The sequence below is a fragment of the Brachionichthys hirsutus genome, chromosome 4 (assembly GCF_040956055.1).
Source record: "Brachionichthys hirsutus isolate HB-005 chromosome 4, CSIRO-AGI_Bhir_v1, whole genome shotgun sequence".
Taxonomy (NCBI): domain Eukaryota; kingdom Metazoa; phylum Chordata; class Actinopteri; order Lophiiformes; family Brachionichthyidae; genus Brachionichthys; species Brachionichthys hirsutus.
Window position 1 is genome coordinate 4858668 of NC_090900.1, and position 23892 is coordinate 4882559.

General features: G+C 45.4%; 1 protein-coding gene across 1 annotated transcript; it reads right to left on the minus strand.

Annotated features, from left to right (window-relative positions):
• Positions 1 to 5: 5 nt before the first annotated feature.
• Positions 6 to 20021, minus strand: LOC137893316 (membrane-associated phosphatidylinositol transfer protein 2). Its single transcript, XM_068738771.1, has 26 exons — positions 19944 to 20021; positions 16516 to 16730; positions 16308 to 16429; positions 15599 to 15832; positions 15151 to 15486; positions 13207 to 13302; positions 11190 to 11294; positions 11038 to 11102; positions 10742 to 10813; positions 9566 to 9810; positions 9297 to 9486; positions 8978 to 9097; positions 8653 to 8867; positions 8388 to 8563; positions 8003 to 8173; positions 7293 to 7457; positions 6268 to 6432; positions 5197 to 5487; positions 4575 to 4723; positions 4346 to 4462; positions 4055 to 4171; positions 3811 to 3959; positions 3453 to 3602; positions 3181 to 3361; positions 2927 to 3055; positions 6 to 2810 (listed from the first exon to the last, which is right to left on the minus strand). The coding sequence occupies exons 1-26, from the start codon at positions 20019 to 20021 to the stop codon at positions 2442 to 2444; spliced, it is 4422 nt and encodes a 1473-aa protein (XP_068594872.1). The 3' UTR covers positions 6 to 2441.
• Between the last annotated feature and the right edge of the window lie 3871 nt (positions 20022 to 23892).

Consider the following 23892-nt stretch of genomic DNA (forward strand, 5'->3'; position numbering starts at 1 on the left):
GGTTCTTTATATGTCCTTTTATACACTGTACATATAACACAAGGGAATGGATCAAATGAAGTTATCCAAAGCCTACAAGATACACTCTGTACAATGAGAAGGTTAGGTGTGTGTGGCATGTACGGATACTCCCTGTTGGAACGGTTCTCGCGCCGCGCTGACCTTGAGATGGTGGTTTTTACCTGTGTTTGGTGAAATGCATCACATTTCTCCTTTGTACAATATCTTCAAAAAGAAAACTGATTAAGCCTTGTAAGAAAATATGGCCGTTTCCTACGACAGCTGGGTTTGCATGAACAGTCTGTTCTTTTCGATTAAGTGAATTTGAACGCGAGCAGCGTTCATTCCAGGCCTCGCAACACAACGTGGAAGTGTAAAGGCAGAAATGGGAGATGCAAGGCCTGTGGCAACGCGCGTGTCCGTAGCAGAATCGGCTCGATCGGTTGCCCAGGGGTTTCTAAACTTCACAGATACGCATCCTTTACATTCCCCTGGATTTTAATATCCAAGTAATTCAGATCTGAGGGAGGTGAATTTTGTTGAGTAATTGCTTTGTAATTTGAGTTTCGAGCTCAATCTGAAAAGGCCAAAGTGCAGAGGAAGTTTAGAATTATACCTTCCTTTACCAGGTAGGTTATAGAAAATGACCTTTACTCACCAATCCACGCCGAGTGGACTCAGAATCAAGTGTTCCTCATCCTCATAATAACCCAATATAATTCAACAGTACTGCAAGCTAAAAAAAAAGAACCATCAGTTCCAATTAAAAGTGGTAAAGCTGATCATAACCTTGCAGGTAGCAGGAACGCATACGGAGTATTTAAGTATAGGTTTGGGGCGCCGTCATGGCAAAGCTCTGCTTTTTCTATGCGATAATAATAGCAGACGTGTTGACATGTAGAATATGTGCCTGTTAATCTGATTGTCAATGCACTGTCTGACGTGTGTGTGTGCGTGTGTGTGTGTGTGGTTATTATTGCACGCTGGCCCTACTGCAGCATGTCTGATAGAGGGACAAATAAACATTTGAATTAATAAGAAAGTTTTTTACCCCCATTGCAGAAATGAATGGCAAAACAGCATATTGTACAGAATTTACAGATCTTTCTTCCTCTAAAGGCGCGGCGGAACAGAGAACAGAGACCCTTGAACAGAACTATGACCACATTCAATGCCTCATATACAGCTTAGGAACCAGAGAGAAGCCATAGCCCAAATCTACAAAACAGTTCAGAACAAACATACGATAGATGACCGAGCAATTCCAATACTTTACCACACAAATACCTCTGAGTTTTTGGATGCTGCAAATTATGTTTAAGGGGGGGGGGGCAGCAATACAGCTAAAGTGATCTTAAAACACATTTTGTTCACATATTTCAATACATTTTAAAATATTTATAGTCTTAAATAGCAATAATTATCAACATTTATCAATAAAGTGTATCCTCAATGAGGAGGCGATTACACCCCCCCCGAGTAAAGAAGAAGACACTAAAAGCTGGTCTACAGTGGACCAGATACCAGATCTGCACTGTAACATAACTATGTACAAGCCTCCTTAAGGCATTCAACGACATACGTCCATTTCCTTCTGAGCCAGGAGGCCCCAGCTGTTCGGTTTCTCTTCATGCGCAGCATATCATTCTCCACGGTCTACTTTGGCACACGAACTGTACATCGGGAGACTTCCAGTGGAGATGTACGTTACTGATTCAGGGAGGGGCGGCAAGACGTGATGAAATCTCAGGAACAGTTTGAGCTGCAACCGTAATTAAAGGGTAATTACGCGGTTTGCTGTATCTGGATGGGTCTTTGGTCCGAGGGGCGAATAGAAAATAGAAAAAAGAACTGTTATGTGTGTGTGTGTTCACGGAGGAGCAGAGCCGAGTCAGATAAATCTGGATTGAATGTGTTTCTAGTTGGTGTGACCAAACACACATTCAGCCAAAAGTATCAATTTAAATGATATAATATATACATTTTATATAATTTAAATGTATACATTTTGTCTGAGTGTGTGTTCTTTGTGGACCTCATAAAAGCCGTCTGTACCCACTATGTGTCTTCGCATGGATTGTGACGCCTTGCAATCTCAAAGCCAAAAGGAAGAAGACCTTGTAGTCAAGACTTTATCAATGTTTACTTAACAGTAGAAGTAGTCTGGAATCACACAATGGAAGCTACATGTCCCTGTTTCAGGAGGCTTCTTTGCTCGCCTGCTGAGTTTAGACTTTGCTTTATAATAAATGGTGTTGAGTGGCAGAGCATTAGTTTTAAAGAGTGGTTCATAGCACCTATTGTTTTTATGGCCGTGTTAACCCAAGCTATGTGTTTTTTCACTCTCTGCATTTTACTATCATTTATCGTGAGTCTCTTTCTCAAGACTGTGTGTTGAAGTCGGTCTCCCAAAAGTCATTTTCAAGTCATCGTCCCTCATCTCATTTGGGGCTAAAGACGCCTGGATCCAGCTTGGTGCTGCCGCCGCGGCCCCAGCAGCTGGCCGTGATGCTCATGCTGCGCTGCGCCGCCCCCTGACTGTAACTGTGAGTCGACTCCACGCGCTCGCTGTCTGACTGGCTCTGCGTGCGTTCTGGTCTGCTGTGAACGCTGCCTGTTGGGGAGCTGGGGGCCGGTTGGGAGGAGATGGTGCGCAACAGGTGGTTCCTCTTCCTCAGGAAGTCGCTGTTGGCGCCCAATCCAAAGCTGCCTTTTCGCAGGACCATCCGTGCCGTGCTGGACTTGGCCGGCCGGGAGCGGTGGATGAACTCCAGCTGGGACAAATGAGCTGCGTAACCTTCTGTGATAAACTGTCAACAGAATCAAGGGCAGACAGGCAAATATTTACACTCTTGTTCACGTAATTATTATTTATATTTATTGGTTGTACGACATTAAGTGATGATGAGAATCCCTAAGATGCTACCTGACACTGGTGCTGCATCTTCTTGGACGATCGGCCAACAATGTATATTTGGGAGGGAGTGAGACCAATGGAGGTGTAGACGGAGATGTCTTTGGTCGACCCGTAGCCGGCGAAGATCTTCATGTGAGCCTGGCATCAGTCAAATGAACATGAGCGTCATTGGCCATCGTGTATTTAACTAGACAACTGAGGGAATACTTCATTAAAAGCAAAAGCGATGTCACCGATACTGCCTCCCTTCCTCCCAGCCTCACCTCGGTCAGGGACTTGAGGAAGTTGGCCTTATGTCTGAGCGGGTCGTGGACCAGACCGTCGCAGAAGGACACAATGCCATGAGGGAAGTTGTGCTGCGACAACCAAGCTACGACCCGCTGCTTCTGCATGTCTGGTCGTCCCGTTACATAGATGATTAAATAGCCTAAATCCTGCCAGTGCCTGCAATGAAGGAGAGCAGCACCGACGTCAGGATGTAAAGAGCAAAAGCATTTATTCCGGAAGGAACACGAAAGCAGGAGCAGCCTGGTACCTGACGACGTCTACGGCTCCTGCCCGCACCTTGGGATCACTGCCCATGATCGATACACTGGCAGCAAACGACCCATCAATGCTGAATACCACAAACTCTGTGCTACAAGGAATGACTGTTAGGTAGCTGTCTGCAGATGTGTGGTCACCTCTGGGGGGGAAAAAAAAGGAGAAAACACAGGTAGCAAGAAAATGCAGCAAGATAAAAGTCCAAGTGGAACTTCCACTTGGATGCAAAATAAAAAGCGTTAAAACTTAGCATAGGTCAGGCAGGAAACGTGTGATGCATGTGTAATATTTAAACACCACAACAACACCAGCATGCAAGCACAAGCCAAGAGAGAAGGACTAAATCTCACCTGACAACCATTTTGACTGGGTAGACTCCAATCCTCAGGCGTTTGTCCTCCGGGATGACAAAAGACACGCGGCCACTGCTGTTGGTCACCTCTGTGTTGAAGTACATCCACTCTCCTGACGGAGGCTGGGTCATGATGTAAAGGTCAACCTGAACAGGGAACGCAAAGCCTTCAGCACAAATCGCATTATCACTGCGTTATCGACACAATTCGTGTGTTGCGAGGACAAAAAGGGTGACGTCACCTTCTCCGCAGCCAGAGTGACCATGTCCAGAGGGCCGTACATGAAGCGACCCGTCACCACCTGCTGGGAGTCTTCGGTGAAAACGGCATCGTTCACACGGTGGTTGGCCGTTACATTCTGTTGAAGGCGAGAAACACTCGCAGTGAAATTAAGTTCGGGCCTTGCGGTGTAACAGGATGCAAGTTAATCGGGCTATTTTCTTGGAAGAGAGAAAGGAATTCAGGATTTTCTGGTCACTTAAGTCACATGACACTGGCTTCATTTCAAAGCCTTTGCACGTTTGATACCAACCCTAATCTTCACGTGCGTTCTCTTGCGGAGCCACTTCTCTCGGGGTTTTGAGGGGGTGAATTCAGACACCTCTTTCCCGTCGAGCTCCAGGATGCTGGAGTTTTCATGCCTCATGACCTGCAAAAGTAAATTTCAATGACTCATCCTCAAGTATCTCAGAAAAGGAATTAAGAGTCAAATATTAACAGATCATAAAAAAACAATTCCAGTTATTCCAGCGTTAACTCACCTGTCTCAAGAGGAAAGACACAACATCAGTGGACTCCCAGTACGAGGCATGGAAAAGGTGCGGCAAAGCCACGGTCGGGAAAGCGGTCAGAGCATCGGGGCAGTACAGAGCGAAGTCCAGCCGCTTGGTGCCCCACCAACGGGCTGCAACTATGATGGGAATTGATGTGGTGATTAAAATTGACTGATTGAAGAATGTATGTGATGCCGTGCCACGTAAAAGATGCAACACCCCCTGAAACTAAAGCGGAAAAAAGAGCATTTCAGTGTCCAAACCAGAGTCACCACCAATCCTAGCAGCTCTTCAGCTAAAAGAGGGAAATCAGTCGTTCAGAATTGTTAATCACAGAGAAATCAAGTGCTGAAATGCAAAAGTGCGAAAGGAAGAAGAAGATCATAAGAACATTAGAAAAGGCAAGGTCTTGTATATTATTCACCATCAATGGTCTGATCTGAATCCTTATCAGTCATTTGGAAAAGAATTCAAAGGGGAAGAAAAAAAAAAAGAGGCATTCTTTAAAGAGAAGCTCTGCCTTTAAGATATTTGCACAGGATAGAGCAGCGCGCAGCGAAGAGCTCTAGGCTTGGGTTGAGTTCCAAAGTCCTCTCAACTATAAAAGTACCTTGCTCCACTTCAGTCTGGGAGTCCAGTGAGACCAGATCACATATAGCAGAGTCCAGCCCGGGTGACAGGCAGTTCTCGTACTGACCGGTGGGGATCTGACCTTCACTAGTCTCTGCCTCACTCCTCAGCTCTGCCGCTAGATCTGCGTCAGAAGATCCCGCGACCTCGTCAGCCACAGCTTTCTTACGGGACTTGGGAGGACTTTTCAAGAAGAATTTGTTTTGTGGGGAGAGGGCGAGTTGGGACAAAAGGCTGAAACCTTTGGATGGGTTAGTTTGGCATGACTTGGCTATGGGAAGAAAACAAAGAGAAAGAAAACACGGTGGATGTGAGTTATTTACAGTTTATGACGGCACGCGCTGTTTGACGCATCTGGTGACAGCCTCCAGCAGAACGGTGATCTCTGAAAAAAAGAGCTCTCAGTGTAGTAACGAGTAAGGACGGGCGATGCTGTTCAACATCCCTCTGATGCTCTAGTATCATATTTAGCTTATGTACCTCTCCACATTGCAAGTACTAAAGGCCCCGTGCAGCTAATGTGAGATTACCGGGAACATAAGTGAAAGAGAGAAAGAGCGAGGAGGGCGGTGAAGGACATTTTCACATGTATCAGGATACGAGTCGTCTCCTCAGCAAACGTTGCTACTAGGGATTGGACAATGCAGGGATGCAGCGCTCCTCCATTGCATTTACATTTAGACAGTGGATAAGCGTTAGACAGACAGTGAAACGTGGCACTAGGCTGGATTATTTTTGGGCTCTACCCTCTGCTCAGACTGGGATTTCACCAAGAGACGGAGAAAACACACGGCCTGACAAGATGATTATAATTCAGTGTTAGGTCTGGCTAAGCAGAAGGAGGAAAAGGAATAAGGCATTCATGCCCGTCTTGCTGACTCGACTACTCCAGCTGGAGTGCATGGTGTGTGTGTGTGTGCGTGTGCGTGTGTGCGTGTGTGTGGAGTCAGACTAACTAAGAGAGAGATAGACTTGCTGGATAACTGGACCAGTGTCCGTGTGAGTGGATGCGAGAGAAAGAGAGAAGCTTGTTGGTTCTGAGAACACTTACTGTTGGCTATGTTGGTGGCAGTGTAACTGTCTGCCATTCCTGAGACCTGGCTGGCAATGCTGACCTCACTGGCCCTCCGCTGGCCCCGGGAGAGGGGGCCCGTTACAGGGGACGATGGGTACGAACTTTCCACGAAGACACCACCATGAGACTGAACAACATCCGCTATTGAGTCGAAACAGGGAGATGCCATTAGACAGAGACACATTAAGGGGATCGCCCAGTGATGGGGGGGGGGGGGGGGGGACACGGATTAAGGAGGCAGGAGAGGAAGGTGAAGGCAGGCATAACGGTTCCACAGGACAGCCAAGGTCAGTTTTATGTGGGAGCACACGCATGAGAACATAAAACACCGAGTGAACGTGAATCTGTTATAGTCACACCCACATGTTGGCATCTCTTCTCACAGAGAAGTCATTGCAATATCATGCTAAAATCATTTGACTTTGTAGGTGGACTTTTCAAAAAGTCATATCAAACGGCGTCTGACTATGATCACAAGGTGAAACATACAGCACGGTGTACTCAGAGACGCATAGACAGAAGTCCACACAGTGCACATTATGCAAACGCATCACAAGGCAGTGCAAGCTCATCTTCAAAACCTGTCCGACATTCAGGTGGCAGCAGAAATGCCCTCTGTTGACATCAATCATTTATTGCTGTGGACGTGATGCCATAAAAAGCCACAACACAAAACATCGAACATGACATGCATGACATTTTCCAAAGTATTCCCAGAGCATGTCTTAAAAACAGCAGTACAATTTCCAAACAAACAAAAAAAGCAACTAGGAAAATAGCTTATCCTACAGGATAAGGAAGCTATTTTGATGAAAGACAAGGTGCGTTTGGAGCATAAATCCTCATCTATCAATGCTTCTTTCTCTGCGTTGATTTGAGCAATGGGAATACTTAGAAAGGACACGCAGGAGGAAATCTGAACATCCATGTGAGACAGGCAACAAAGCGTCAACAGAAAACACAGCGAGGAGAGACGCAGCTGAATGGGAGAGGCTACACACACTCCGTAGCGGCAGCTGCGGCTTTGAGGTAGCCCTCTTGCCAGTTTAGCACAGGCACAGGGATGCAGGTCTCACTGATCGTCTCACTGATCGTCTCCTGACAGCGAAAGGACAGGGAAGGCCCGCTGTCAAGCAGCAGCTGAGCGTTGCTCTGGACCGTCTCCACTACAGAGGGAGGCGGATTGGCAGAGGTCAAGGGCGAAGGTAGAGTGACACGTATGCAGATGTGGGGACAGGAGGCCGAGAGAGGAAGGAAGAGAGAGGACAGGGAAGACAAGAACATATGAAGCAAGAACAAGTGAACATGAGACAAGAAAGCAGCAAAGCCCACATCTGCTGACAATTAGTTAAATACCATCAGGTAAATCTGAGATACGTATATTTAGTTGCACGGAATTCTCCAAATGGTTAAATCCTTTTCATTGTTCTTTATGACGGCGTTCAGCGTCTGCATTCAGAGACTCATAGTGTACTAATGAGATGTCTTCAAGGCACATTTGATCTGTGGCATGCATCCATGGAGACACCAAAGTGGTTTACTGTCAGGGTCCGTATCATCAGTTGGTCTTTGCCATTTTATATTACAACTATATGTTCGTGTAGATTCTTGGAATTTTACATCAGTGTCTGTGCACGCAAATTCACTCTGTAAAAATGAAATGGAATGGCTTAATTAGCGAGGCTTTGCATAATTGGTGCAGACGTCTCACCCAGTAGGGCAGAGTTTCCATCTCCCAGAGGGAAACGTTGGTAACGGGGAACGTTGAAAGGGGGCAGAAGGTGAAATTTCCTCTCCAGAAGAGGCTCTAGACGGGAGGCCGAGGGATCGGCTGGATGGAAGAGGTTGTAGAGCTGCTGGCAGGCAGGCCTCAGCTGGGCCACTAGGGGGGGGGAGATCGAACCAGAGACATGAGCGAGAGAGAGAGATGAACCAGAGACATGAGAGAGAGAGAGTCGGGACTCTCTTCCTTTTCTTTATCAACTTTCAAGTTATCTTCTCTTGAAAACATGATCTTTACACACTTTTAAGAGAAACAACATCTTTCTGATTATTTTTCAACAAACACCGGATTGCAGTTCTCTGTCCGAACTTACCATCCAGCATAGGGATGACAATCTTTCTCAGGGCGAGCACTAAGCCCAGCGGAGAGCCAAACAGGAAAAAGTCAGACACCTCAAACTCAAACTTCCCCGGGGAGCTTCCATCCAGCATGGTGCTGCTGCTCGACCTGCGTGAGACGCCGTCGCTGCGCAGCACACTCGAGTGCAAGCTGGCAGGACGGCACAAAGGCGTGGTCATGCTTGCAGGATTAAAAACACACAAAGCAAGGACTTCTCCCAGGTGAGGGGCTCAACACACCTGGACAGGAACGCCTGGTGCTGTTTAATTGTGTCCAGCTCGTACGTGGAAGAGTCGCTTCTCTTGCGTGGCAGGTGCTTCTTGGCATCGTCACTGGCGCTGGAGTGCGGGATGTCAATGTTGCTGCGACTGAGGTGGCGGCTGCCTTCCAGGGTGGGAGAGGCTGACCCGTGTCCGCTGTTGATGATGATGCCAGGAGAGAGGAGGTCCTGGTCCTATAAGGGGGGGGTGGGTGGCTTATTGAACTGACTCAATGATATCATCGCCACAACGTCATTGGTGAAACACATTTCTGACACTCAGTTGAACTTGTTTTGTCTCCCACCTGCACGCTGACGACGCTCCCCCTGCGACTGCTGTTCTGGCTTTCATTAACCGTCTGATTGCTGCTACATAGAGCATCAAATCCCAGGATCCCTCCCACGCAGTCTCCAACGAGGCACACCTGAAGTCAAGTACAAATGGAAATAATCATATTATTGAAGGGGGGCGGCACGGTGGTGCAGCGGTTAGCCCTGTCGCCTAACGAGCAAGGGTTCGAATCCCATCTGTGCAGAGTTTTGCATGTTCTCCCTGTATCTGTATATATGACGATACTTTAAAGAAAAATAAGCAAATACGCGACACAACTTGAGGAAACTGACCTGGCCGGAGAACGTTGCCCCATCCAGAGACTTTATGAAGTCCACGTACACCTGGTTGGCCCGGACGATGACGGTGGCCATGGCCTCCTGGTACTGCGGTGCAGAAGTGGCGAGGAGAGGCAGGGCTGCTAAGGGGATGTGGTCCTGGCTGCTGGACAGACAGCCCTCATCGTAGCTGTAAGGGCTGAGGCTGCATGAAAGAAGTTAGCTCAAACCTTCAATTCCTTATCCCGGACGACCGTAGCGTGCATGAAGACGTGTCCTCTCACTTTGACACCAACGAGAAGGCCTCGGCGCAGATGGCAGGGCAGGGTACCAAGCGGATGGCGATGCGTCCCAGCGCTGCGGGGTAGTGAACACGCATGACCGTGTCAAAAGCCGTACTGATTGTGTTGACGTCGGCCTGCTTGCTGTTCTGGTCCCCTCCGCCGGTGTCCAGGATGTTTCCTCCGTGCAGCACCAAGATCAGCACATGGATCTTTGAAGGCTGCAGAGACTGTTGAGACGAGCTCTCCTGAGAACAGGAAATGAAAGAAGTGGATGGAACGAGGAACAGACGGCTCTTTGTAGGATATTCAGTCAATTATATTCCAAGATTATATCATCGTTATAATACATATATTCCCTACATTTACATGTAAAAACATTCTTTTCTTCAGTATGATCAAAAACAACATGCTTACTGAGTGGGCAAAAATCACATGTTGCCCTATTTGGTTGAGTCAGATTTGTGGCCGTTTCAAATGTGGACAAAACAAGAACATGTTTCATACAAATGTTTTCACATCCAGACGGAAGCGAGAACCACGAAGGCAAACGGAACAGAACTCAGTCGAGCAGATACATCCACCACGAAGCAACAGGATCCATGGTAACTAGTTTATTCTTAATAGTCATAGCTGGTAAAGTAAAAAAAAAAAAGAAGCCCATCTTACAATGCTCAAAACAGTTAAAAATTCCTCCCGCTTTATAGTGCAAGTAAAAAAATATATATATAAAAAAGACATTTCCAGAAACATGGATCGAAAACTGAATAGATTCTTCTCTGCCACAAAGTTTGATGAGCATTCACATTTGTAGTTTTGTGATCCTGCTGAAGGCAGACAGACAGACTTTCAAACAAACCAGTGAAAATACACCCTCGTTAGCAGAGGTAACAAACGTCAGACGGCGACAATGCTTCCTGAGGACGTCACATTAAATTGGACAATATAATGTGCAGTTTTGTCTTTCGAGTCTGATACAAAACAGTTTCAAAGAAGCACTACATGTACGGTTCAACACAACAGCGGCGACACGTTGGAGTTGGACAGAGGACAGAGGACAGAGGTTTTGGGCCACGGTGGGGGGAAAGGGCAGTAAATGCCGGGTTTGATAAGGGGAATCGGGGGTTTTCTGTGGAGCTACTGTAGACCACAGTCACTAGGGCCAAAATGTTTACTTACTGGCTGGTGCCTTGTTACCGTGATGGTGGGAATGCGAGAGCTATCGGCTTGGCTGCTAACAGAGCCACGCATCTGAACACAAAGGACAGAAAGCCTCAGGGACAAAAATCCCTTCTTTTATCATCCAAAAACGAGAAGACCTGCTGCAAGTACGTACTTTGATAAAAGAAGATAAGAGAAACCTTTGGGTGATGAAGGGCGCTTGTTGAAGATGACTTCAGAAATACGTACATTTCAGACATGGTTCTGCATCAGAGCTGCTCGAGTTGGAGATGCACACCGATAAACAAACGTACCTCGTCTAGTCTTTCTTCACTGGTTGTTCTTTCATAATCCACAGTCATTTCCTTGAGCAGCTCATCTGCAACGCACACACACACTTTCTTAACATCGAGTACTGAAGCAGTGTGACTGTTCGTGATGAAATACTGGTGGTTTTTTTGAATACCTGGAGTTTCTTCTGTGTCTGCAGCCTCAATCTTGTCCATGAGCTCGTTGGAGTTCCACTTGGTGATTTCCTTTGGGAGGACGTCCTCGCTGTCGGACAGATCCTCTGCAGGAGTTAACACACACAAAAAAAGGAAATAAACCCCAACCGTCCAGCATAAGTGAATATTGAGTGCTATACTTGTTTATCTGCTCACATAACAAAACAACTGACCAAAATACACAATTTGTTTTCAATTGTGGGCTGTGTGATCCATCCACTCACTGTGTTTTTAAAGAAAGGTACATATAGTGTTTTAACCCTTAATTTCTCTCAGACAGTTTTATTTATTATACGGCCAATAGAATCATTCTTGAGACAAAAGCAACCATTTCCTGTTCTCTCTAGATTTTAAGATTAAAAGTAACAAATGCAATAATAATAAAATGTTCCGTGTTACAAATAAATGGCAAAGTTTTTGTGAGGGAGTTGACATCACTTTATTTCACAGATTTGCATTGCAGGCCAATGCTGCAGACAGTCTCTCAGAGATGCAAACACCACAGTGAGACAATTTATTTTATTTTGTTCCTAATAAGAAGCCGAATGAATTAATCATGAACTATTTAATTAATTATATTTGTTTCCAAGATATTTTTCACATAGCTAATTTCATCAATGTTTGAATTTATTGTTTAACGTTTATATTTGTCTTTGTTTCATTAATTCGTACCCTGATTCATGCCAACCGAACTTTCATTATCAAACAGTCCTTTAGAGCAGAGTATCAAATCAGTAAACTTCTGTGGAGGAAACAATAGCAAACCTCTAACCACCCCCCAAACAACATTTAGAGTGGGCCCCTACAAAGCATGTGTGAGCATAAATTTAATTCTGTCCTGTTAGTTTTGAAATGTGGAAAGTATTCCCTGTTATGTAGACATAGCGATGGGGGGGTAGCCACAAAAAAATTGCCTTATTTGGCAGGGTTGTAATATAAATTATCCCCCCCCAAAAAAATTTTTTTATTGACAAATCATGGCAGTCGCGACAATAAATATAATTATATCCACCTTCACTTCTAAATTATGCAGTTAGATTATAAACATTGATTACGGTAGCACACAGCCTTAGTATTTGTTCTGGAGGAACACTGGTTTGACAAGGCAAGTTAAGAATCATCATTCATCGATTCAAACCCTCAAGATGAGGTAATCCTGAATGCTGGACGTATGATGAGATCTCCTTTGGATGCTTTCCTTTATTCATAAAAAAAAATAAAAAATACTGCACCATGTGACATATCTTAATGAAGTTGGGACACAGACCTCAAGTATTTGATGTAGCTGATTAGTGTGAGGGGACTTTAAGTGCAGATACCAGTACCTTAAATTCTACATTTAATTTAACAAAATGGAACATGCTTTCACGTCAGGGATCCGACACGCAACAATTAATCCATAGGAACAGATACCGTCTAATGATTTCCTGTTGTTCCCGATGACATGAGAACAAAGAACTTTAACAGGGAGGAACCTGATGAGCAAAGCTGAATCAAAAATAATAAAATAAAACGCAGCACATTTTATTCTTGATTCATCAACATGGCAAAAGGAAATAATTCACACACACAAATACTAATGAGCTTTATTGTTTTGGGGTTTGTTTGTTTTTTGCGGGGGGGGGCTGCATTTAGTGCTTCATTATTAGTAAAGGACTGTGTGCATGTGTGTGTGCGCCAGGATGACATTCAGAATCGGGTGGGGGGGGGGGGGGGGGGGGGGGGCGTTCCCATGCATGGCCAAACTTATCCAGCAGGGAGACCATGGGGGGGGGTCGCACCACACCCACCTATTTCAACCGGAGCCCCAAAGCATGCTGGGTATCTGGGAAGCTTAAGAACTGATCTGTAGTTAAAGAGATGCATGTGGAGTCAGCAGAGAAGGGAGCAAGCATTATTTAAAAAACTGAACACAATAAAACGTGTCTATTTATCAAACTATTGACTCCAATCCAGGAAAATCCCAAGTGTGGTTACCATGGGCATCGAAGAACTCCTCCTCCGAGCTGTCGTCAGAGTCCCGTGCTATGCTCTGCATCCTCCACTCTGAGATGCTGTGGCGTGAAGGACTCGCTGAAGGACCACACACGAACCGAAACACAAAAAATCATTGTTATTTTGAGACATGTGTTTCAGTGTCTCCCTCTCACAAACACACACACACACACACACACACACACACACACTATGACAAAGAAATACTGACAATCTCCCCCAGCCCACACAGACACAGTGTGATATAAACATGCAACAGTCCCTGTGGTGCATTACTTCATCACAGATGGAGCGTTTTGGTGGTCAGGAGCGTCCGTGAAAAGTGAGGCGTGATGCAACGCAGACAAATCACGAGCAAACCAATAAGTAGAAGAAAATGGCTAATGTTAGAAGCAGCCGTCGTCCACCAGGTTTCCTCAGCCTTTGCCTCGGTATATCATTAATGCAAAGGAAGAGAGGGGGCAGGTTACTGAGAGGGAGGCACAGCCGTAGCTGTCAGCACTCGGAAGGAAACGGTGGTGGGGGGGGGGTCACTGCAAAGCGCGTCATCATTCTCTAGTCTGTGATGTCAGCGCTGCTGCTATAAATAGCCCAGGAGACAGCGCTGGTGGGGGGGGGGCTGGGGTGGGGTGGGGTGAGCTTCAGGGGTGAAACAGCTCGCTGGTTTAGAATCAGGGTCCAGGTGACAAATACAGAGAGGTGTGCCTTGAGGAAGGGTCACCACACAAGTGATGGATTTTGTGTTGGGCACGTGATTCATGAGCAGCCAGAGCTAAATATATCCCAGGCGAGATTCACCAGGTTGTTTGGGTGAGCTGACGGACGTTGGGACAGTACAGCCGACGTGAAGCCGCTGACGGATATTCTGTGCCTGATAATCTTGAAACAAATAAAGCCTGGTTGCGTTTGTCCCCGACGCGTTGCAAGCTTCTTATCAATGAAAGGCAAACGACTGTCATTTGGTTTTCCTGGAACTTCATTGGTCCGCCTCACATCAGAAGAACTCACGATTGACTTGTCCGAGCAGCGTTGTTATTTTCACCGTGAATGAAAATAGCCAAGCAGAGTAAAAAACGAGGACAGAAAAGTAAAGGGATGTCCCAAGAGCGGAATCTGAATACTACAAAGCCGTTCCCAAGGCGTCTGATGATATTAACGTCAAAACAACAACTTGAGCTCAGAGCTCTTCAGTGTGAGCAGTCTCTGACTAAAGGCATCGAGGTACTTGTGAATTCAACTACATTTTCTGCTAAATATTTTGGGGACATTCTGAGGATACTGCAGAGCAAGTTATAAAGCGGACATAATTTCTTTTTTTTTGTTGAACGTTTGTTACAGAACATAAATAATATGACATAATTTCTATGGACAGTTTGATACTTTCACTCCCAATCTTTAAAGCCTTGTCCTCACTTGGTTTTATTAGTTTTATTTTATCACTGAAATGACAAAAGAGACCTAGAAATGACCAGAAACTGTGCAGCCTGAGGCTTAAGCTTGTTGCATTCTAAACATATTAGCTTCTAGTGTAGACACGTTTCAAATATCAGAGCTTGATTTTGTTGATGGTATGCCTCAACCTCTGAGGTGGAAATGCCTCGTGGCAGACTGAACAAATGAGGGCTGCAGGTATGATGAAGTGCAAATATAGTTGTGCTAATCAGCAATGGAAGACTCGTCTCAGGACAGTCGAAGAGGCTGAAGAACGCGAGGAGGAATTCATTCATCTTCCGAACCGCTTTGTCCGTTACCAGGGCGTCACCGGGCGAGAGGCGGGGCGCGCGCACACACACACACACACACACACCCTCACACCTATGGGAAATGTTTTCAAAGTAGCCTGCTGACCTTGACACCAATGTGAGTCTCATGCATTCATGCACTGAGGCTGCTGATATGAATCGGAGAAGGTGGCGCGTTGCTCACCTCCTCTCTTGGACGAGCGGGAGGATCGAGACGAAGTCGACCACTGCTTGGTGAGTACACCTCGTGGTTGGAGAGTCTCTCCTCCTGAGCTGACAACCACCTCCTCTGCTTCAATGGAATTAATCGTTTCCTTTGCCTCCAGGTCTTTGTCCGGAGACGGAGCACCTCCGTTGGCCTCCGTGGCCTCCTCTGCCTGACTAAACTGCGCCATCTTGGTTGCAAGTGCCAGCTGGGTTTCCAGTTCCAGCTGCCGGATGTCCTCCATGGTCAGACCGTACCACTCATCCTGCCAACACCAGGCCTGCCGGTGGGCACGCACCATCACCTTTCTCAGACCTGGGGAGAGACAACGGAAATCCGGTCAGCGTGAACTGAATAACCCTTCCGTCAAATATGTAGTCAGGAAACGCATGACATAGAAAACTCATATTTGTGTCTGCACACCCACCGACGTCATGGACAAAGCGTTCAATCTTCGACTGCATTCCCCAGTAACGAAACTCCACCTTGCAAAGTTTGTAGGCACACATGATGGGGGTCTTTCCTGGGTTCCTGTTGTACTCTTCAATCCAATCATCCCGCAGAGGACCTCTCTGGGTCTTGACTGACTTGTAGAGACGCGTGTCCTCCTCTGCTTTGTACTCATAAAGAGGGATTGGCTCAGTCACAATGTCAATTGGGTCTGCAAAAGACAAGGAACCGCATGTTTTTCAATGTGTTTGCATGAAGGATAAGTCATCCTCTGTGTCTTTAATATCAAGTCAGCACATGTTGATGGCTTGAAAAAGAAATTCATATCTGAATTGATGCCTGACAAACATTTTAGAATGAAGACTAACTGCATGCCATTTAACCACTGCTGCAGAGCAAAACATCAAATAGGACTTAACAGAAGAAAATCATATGCAGTGACACACAACTGACACGAGTGGGCCCTACCTGCTTATTTAATATGAGATTTAAAAAAAAACACAAGTCTTCAAATATTGCATGGAAAAGTTGCACTGGTTCTTTGACACACAGCATGCATAATGATAATGATATGCGGGAGCAAAAGAAGCATGTATGTAATCGGCGACTATGCGAATCAAACTAAATTGATACACATCTGAGTTTATGTTGTAAGAGGGTCAGATTTGATACTAAAGTCGTCTCACCGATTGTCCTCTGCCTCTTCTCTGCTGCAGACATGTTGAAGACATCTGCTTGGTTGCCTGTGTCTGGTTTGTAGTAGGTCTCAATGTCAATAGAGAACTTCTCTACAAAGGGACAGGTGTATCTGAAAGGACAAAATGCAACACACACACACACTCACTCCTGCTCTGAAGCCTGTGGAGGTGTCCGTCCATCAATGGCAAACCTCACCTGGTGCGGGTGTAAGGGTAGGCATTCCAGGACTCCTCTTCAACCCTCAGCGCTGCTTTGGGCAGGATGGAGCGGAGCCAGCTGGGAATGTGCATGCCAATGTGGTAGACCTTGTGGGTGTACTGGCCAGAACCACCCGGTCCATCTGTGTAGGGCTTATTCTCGAGGATCTCCACCCCGCTGCCTTCGCCACAGCTTTCGTCTCGGCTTTTTTTCTGTAAGAAGAATAATTGAATTAGGATGAAAGGTGCTCATGTTTGTATTTTGGCTGTGCATTCTTATGTTTACACAGAATTACATACGTGTGTATATATGTGTGTGTGTGTGTGTTTAAACATAAAAATATATGGATATAGTGTATTTTCCATACAAGGATCTCTGAACAGCTATATATCAGGAAGTGTAAAGCAAGGTCATGAAGCCACACCTTTCCCACATTTGCATTCCAAGTGCTAAGAAGAGTGGGTGGAGGCTACAGATACAGTTGAGCAGAATGACAGTTAGGTGACGCAACGCTTAAGAAAGGAATGTGCAGCATGGCACGGGGAGGATTTGTGATCGGTAGTAAAACAGGAAACTTAAAGAGCATAGTCCATCTGCTGACAATAATAAAAACACAGGGAGTAAAGAGCAAAGATCATAAATGTCAGAGATTACTGCATATATTCGGTTTCCCTTAGCAGACATTGCCCCGTCTTTCCACGCGCCGATCAAAGTATGTCAAACTCAGATTTCTCCAGGCGATCTAGTCGGGGCGAGGCGATGCGGTCGAGCCTGCGAGTCAGCGGAGCTGGGAGGAGGAAGCTATGAGGTGTCCAGTGTTCTGGACCTCGTTACCTCTGACAGGTCATTCATTAGCCACCCACTCTGCTCTCAACAGCCCAGACACAGTTCCAGAGACACAGCACAGATGCCACAGGACCCACTGGCTGTATGAACAGCCAGCGAACAAAACAGGTGAGCACTGCATAAACGGAGCAAAACAAAGTCACAGGATTGACACATTTAAGTGTGGAAGTTGTGATTATTAGCATTATGTTGGCAGTACAGCCTTTAATGAAGACTACCTTCACAGGAAAAACAAACGGCAACAAACGGCTAACAGGATGGGAGTCACATCCTGATTCCCCCCCCCCCAGCAAGGTATTGAGCAGAGTTTCCTGTTGAAGATGCTGCTTTTTGCTTCACTCCAAAGATGCTTAGTCACAACACGTGGATGCATGTGAGCTTTTAATATTTAATGTCTCTCACATTCCACATTTCCTTCTTACCTAACAGCTCATTTGTGCGTAGCAATAACAGTTAGTTTTGTAATAAGAGGTCGGCAACACAAAGGTAAAGAGAGCATAGTGAGACATGCGATGGGGGGGGCTGCAGATGCAGGCTGTCCTAAGGCCTCCACTTCATCTATGAGGCATACACAAGGGATGGATCGCAGGCAGGCCTTCATGCTGCAGTTGCCCTGGTAACATGAAGCAAGAATATCCAGACACGCCAGCAAAATCTCTTCTTCCCAACCATCTCCTCCTTTATTTCTTCCCCTACCTTCTTCAGATCCTCTTTTCACCCACCATTTCCTCCTTGCATTCACTCCCTCTCTCAAACAAAACCTGACCACCGGCAATGCTACTGATGTCATGGTTGCCATAGTGACAGAAGCCTCACCGCAAAGAGGGTGAGGTCAGGGGGAAAGGTAACTATGGGTCATGGTTGTAAGAATGCCTCTCGATTTGTTTACATGCTTGGGAATTCAGCTATGAACTGATTTTTTTTAATCCCCCCCCCCCCCCCCCACGGACTAAGACCTTGTGCAAACCCGTCTGCCCTGATAAAAATCACACACGACCCACACAGTGGATGTGCAGTTACACGTTTCACATTCTTAATGACACTGACCAATACACCTGCCATTGGTGCCAATGACATTTTCAAGTGTGTAGCAGTGACTCGAAATGTGCCTCAAAATGACCTCTTGCTTTTTGGCATGCCGGCTGAGTCATGTTTCCACCAATCAACATCTCGACTGCATCGCCTGTCTGTTTGATAGACCAGAGAGGAGGGGATGAGGAAAAACAATAAAGCAGCGGAATCATAAAAAAAACATACAACTATTTCATAAAACAAAATGCACCTACAGAGCAATAACCTTTTGCTGGCTGGATATCAATGCGAGTGAACTTTGTCAAGATAATTGCTATTTACATTTGATGGTTGCAGGAGAGGCTTCTCAATGAGATGTTCAACAGCTTGAAGGCATCCCAGGGTTTCCTTGAACAATGTCTGTTTGAGTTGCTCCCTTTTGGCTGTTGCAAAATTGTGCAGCTCCAAGAACGAAGGAACGTGTGCGAATAAGACAGAAAAACTTATATAATATATATATAAATACACCACAGGTCAATCAATATCTTTTTGCATTGGATTACATAAAAAGTTAATAGTAGAATGTCACCCGATTTAACGCTTGATCTCGTGAGTATGACTATTTTACATGTCACATGATACATGTCTCTCGAGAGGGAATGCACATTCGATCATTGATCACCCCCACAACATAAGATCACTGAAGCGTTTCCCCTCTGTCGGGCCCAAAAGATGCGAGGGAAAGAAGGTGGAGGTGTCAGTGAGAGCTCGAGCATCGTTTACGCGGGTCAAGCTGAACCAGTCATGGAGGCAGACATCAGAAATGTGGGTGGGACCCGGAGCGGTAGAGGAGGAAGTGCAGTCATGCACGTTGCGTTCGTGATATGCTGAGGAGTATTAACAGTCGTGTGTGATTGTATTAGAATTTAATGTGGAATGTATGCATTTGAACTAACCCAGTTAACTGAAGGCTTTACTTACCGTACTTGTTTTGGTCACAGTGATTTCTCTACATGCCTTTTTTTGGATACAGCCGCAACGGATACACGTGGCAGCAACACCAGATTAAACAAATCCTCCTTCAAGTACACATATGTCATATAAAAACAAGAATTGTTGCTGCAATGTTGTATAAATCTCATTTTACTGCTTTGAGCTGTAAACCCTAAGGCTCTTTACACAGGCCCAAAACCTTCAGCTAAGGGCCCGGTTAGACCAATGAAACCGATACATAAAGCTGAGCGGCTACCTCCATCATGGCGGTATGTGCAGGGTACCCCCTCCCGCTCCCTGTATAAAGGCATGCAGCCTATGACGGATGGAGAGAGCCAGCTTCAGAGCTTAAATTGGATAATCTATCGCCACACAAGCTCTCTTTGTTCCATTACTCCTCCAAGACACCGTGTGACCAATCATTTCGTAATTGTGCAAGGGCTGCACAAAAACATTGCCTTTTTTTTTTTTTTTGCGCAATACATGTTGTAATATATTTTTTTTAAACACAGGATGTTTCTTCTGACACAAGCAGCGGGTTATCTATACAGAAATGTAAGGTGCTGTGGCCTCACCTGGATCATATATAGCTGGGCGATGCGGTACTCCTCCACACTCATGGGCATGGGGATGCGGTACTCCTTGATAAGCATGGCGAAACTTGGAGGAGGGGGGGATTGGGAAAATATTGACAAGGGGAAGGGGGGAGAGAAAGCGAAAGGGGCAGGAGTGACTCAGGGGTCTCCTATACGTCAACTCTCAAATCGCCAGCTGAAGTCCACATTGGTTCCTGTGGGGGGGGATAAAAAAGTAAACGGCACCATGAAGAATGCAAAACTAAAAATAAACACCAACAAGAAATCAAATCGCTGTTGGATACAATCAAAACATGTCATCAACCCTGATGGTGGAGCCCCCCCCAAAAAACAATACTTCGTACTTTATCAAATGGATACGACTTCAATCAGCAACAAAACACACCCATCACAAGGAGAAGACAGCAGTTTGCTCGTTTTGAAAGCTGCAGGACTCTTGAGCACATGACCAAGGACAAAGACTCGTCTTTGTAGCTTACAGGCAGATGAAGCAGGTCGGAGAGGCAGCCGTCACTCAGGACATACACGCTCCATCTAGCGCAGGCCTCTGCACTACAGAGAAGCATCAATGTTGTGGCTCCACCCGGCACCTCAGATCCAAATGAGGCAGAACCAAGGATAAAGTTCTCTTATACGGAGGCCAGAGCTCAGGATGTGTGCATGTGTGTGTGCGTGTGGGCCGGCTGGCCAGAGTCTACAGTAAGCAGCAGTGTCTTGCCGATTGTCTCAAAAGCCACCCCAGTCTCTCCCAGCCCTTCAGCGGCGTCACATGGTGGGGCTCACTAAGCATAAGAAGGATTGAGTGGGGAGCTTTACGTAACATCGTGAGAGCCCCCCCTGTGCACGATTGCGGTTTCACAAATAGCTTCCTTGGAATTGCACAAAGAACTGTTTTCAAACCAATGGGCGGATAGGGGTAGGTGTGGGCTAAACGTAACCAGCGTGTGGGCGGAAGTCTGCTTTTGACCAATAAGGGAAAAAAACACCGCTCTCCAAAGTCAGGCAAGTAGAAAACGAGATCATGACTATAAGGACTATCAGTTAAGGTGACATATTAACGGGATAAGATAAGAACTTGCTCAAAGGACACACTTGCTGGACAGGTTGTAACTAGGAATATTAGAACAATCAACAATGCCTAGTCACACTTTTAGATTCATTGTTCATTCTCAAAGAGGCTATGCAACATTCTCAAAAGCATCCCTCGCTTTTAACAACGACAGAAACTAAACGTCTACAAAATGAAGGAGCAGTTGAGGCCATATTCACTCCAGGTGGGGGCTGGGGGTACATGTCATGGCCTTAGTTAACATGCTGATGAGACTGCTATACGTGACAGAAGACAAGGCAAATCTGACAATACGCCATTATAAAACGTAGTCGTCTAATGTTCACTATTTTGACCTATGGCAGCCGCTGCTACTCGGTCTAATCACACGAATATTCCCACTGCGTCACTGATCCGGTGAACAAAGACCTGCTGCCGTGCGTCTTCCAGACCTGCCAAGACGTTATACAGTCCACCACCACCTATTCAGTGTTTACCCCCCCCCCCCCCCCCACAACCCCTCACTGAGGACCCTTCCTCTCCAAAACAAAATGTTGTCAAATTGCGTCCAAAACCTTTTGAGTAATCCTCAATCAATATATAAGCTCCGTGGTGGAACTAATAATCAATGCATCATCTTTGCAGAAGAAATGCAAACACAGACCCGTCTTAAAAAAATGCTGTAGATCCTAAATAATTTAAATAGGTCTCTCCTTCGTTCTTTCTGCAGTGATTGAAGCAAGATATTGTGCACGTGATAAATCCTGTTTAGTTTGTTTGAGTATAGTGGCACCCATGTTTGACCCAGAAAAAAAAAAGAATCACTCACACACAGATTAAATATAGCACGGTCACAATAATCCCAGCATACGCAAGCAGAGCGCTTGACGTCGTTTGTTCGGAGAATATGCTCATTCCCTTCTAAAAATACCAGCTCTGTGCCCCTGCAGGCAATGACGCAACGCCGGCACATGCTGCTGCACGGCGCTCACGCTAAAGCAGCCTCCAACGTTCCTGCTCCTGTATCGACAAAACTAACGCCAATGGTAGCGAGGACTGTGCTCGATTACACTATTAAATGCGTGGCCAGCTGTGGCAAAACCACGCTGCCCATCTGTGACCGTCTCAAATGGAATGAAGCACCAACAGAGGCAATAAGCAATCCTCCGGGCAACAGTGTGGCTGTAGATAATCACACCATGCCACTTTAAATCCATTTTCACAATTGAATTGGAGAAAACTTAACAGCAGTTTCTGCAGAAATACAGGCGTGACAACTTATAATCAATTCGTTAATATTGTCCTTGATACCGTGAGAAATATACAGTCTGTGAATATAGCTTACATCTCCCAGAATCCTCCTGCACAACCAGCGAACACTTGAAGATGCTCCTGCTCTCCTCTTTAGAAGGGATAGGGGTTTTCTTTGAGAGGAAAGCTTACTTTACATGCACCAGCATTTTTCTACATTCTTGTTTTTAATAATTTTTAACGAGAGTTTTGAGTTCTCTATATCTTAAATATTGTTTGTGTAATTCAGATCCATTTTTTCCAAGTTTGCTTTCACCCGTGTGTAATTTAAGTTTGATGGATTTGTTTTAATTTCATTCTCAGTATTGTATTGTTGCAGACATAAAAAGAGATCCCTTGCAGGAGCTTATTATTTGAACACTGGATACTGCTGCACAAGTAACTGATTACAAAATTGATTACCATGCAAAAAAGCTTATATAGACTCATTAATTTTATCCTTAACTATAAATGTTTATTAAACTGACAATTGGAAACTTCAGCCTTTATTCATTGATAAAGGATTTTTTTAATGACCCTTCAAAATGCTCCACCGGACAGTGACAAGGATATTTCTTCGCATCACACAGGTGCAGTTTTGTTGGAGACTATATACTGTATTGCTTTTGCTTTGTTTGATTTCAATAAACACAGATGGGGAGAGCAAACATTTGTCTTTTGTCCATATGGAAAATGTGGTGAGGATGCCTCGCGTGCTCGCCACACAATGCCAAACTCAAAGGATTGAAAGGCCAAAGAGCAGAAAAAGATTTACAATGTGTAACGAAATCACTTTGAATTGAGGCCCAACAGCGCAGCATAATGCGATGTCCGAAGATAAAATGCATGTTATACAGAGGATAATAATAACCATTGGTGCAGTGTTCTGTGCCATGTACTGTAAATATGATTAGCCTCCGTGACGCACCTTAAAACAAGGCCATCGCTGTTTCCGTGCCTCGGGCCATGGCCCTCCACAGGCTAGGGAGGTGAGATACACAATCTGGCCTTCTTTACTCATCGTTGCAGTACAAGGGAAAAGCTAAAAATACACCACACCCTGTGAGCATCTCCTCCAATGCCTTCCTCCTCCTTCTCCTCCTCGTCCTTCTCCTCCTACAGTAGCTCCGCTTCTAAAAATGATCCTCATCTATATCGGGCTGTGAAATCTTTTTTTTTTTTACCGTTATCTGTAATATTGCAAGATGTCAGAGATTTTACCCGCTCATCCCTGCAATTCGGGAGAACTGAATGTCGAAGGGTCTAAGCAATACCTCAATAAAGACAAAAAACACATATGAAGCAGCATGGCGTGCGATTGATTGTGAAGGAAAGGTGTACAATAATATTCAGTTCGGAAAGAAAAATTATAACCATGTCACAACTCACAAGTTTTATATGGCAATACATTATTCTAAAAGAAAGAATCCCCTCAAAGCAATGATGGAATGGAAGTGGATCATGTTTCTCAAGCCTCATGACTGTTCATCAGCCCAGCATTTTTCAAAACACGCCTGTAACATGAACTTCTGTCACTGATCGGTGACCGGCTTTGCTCTGAAATCCAAAATTAGATGACCTTATATGCAA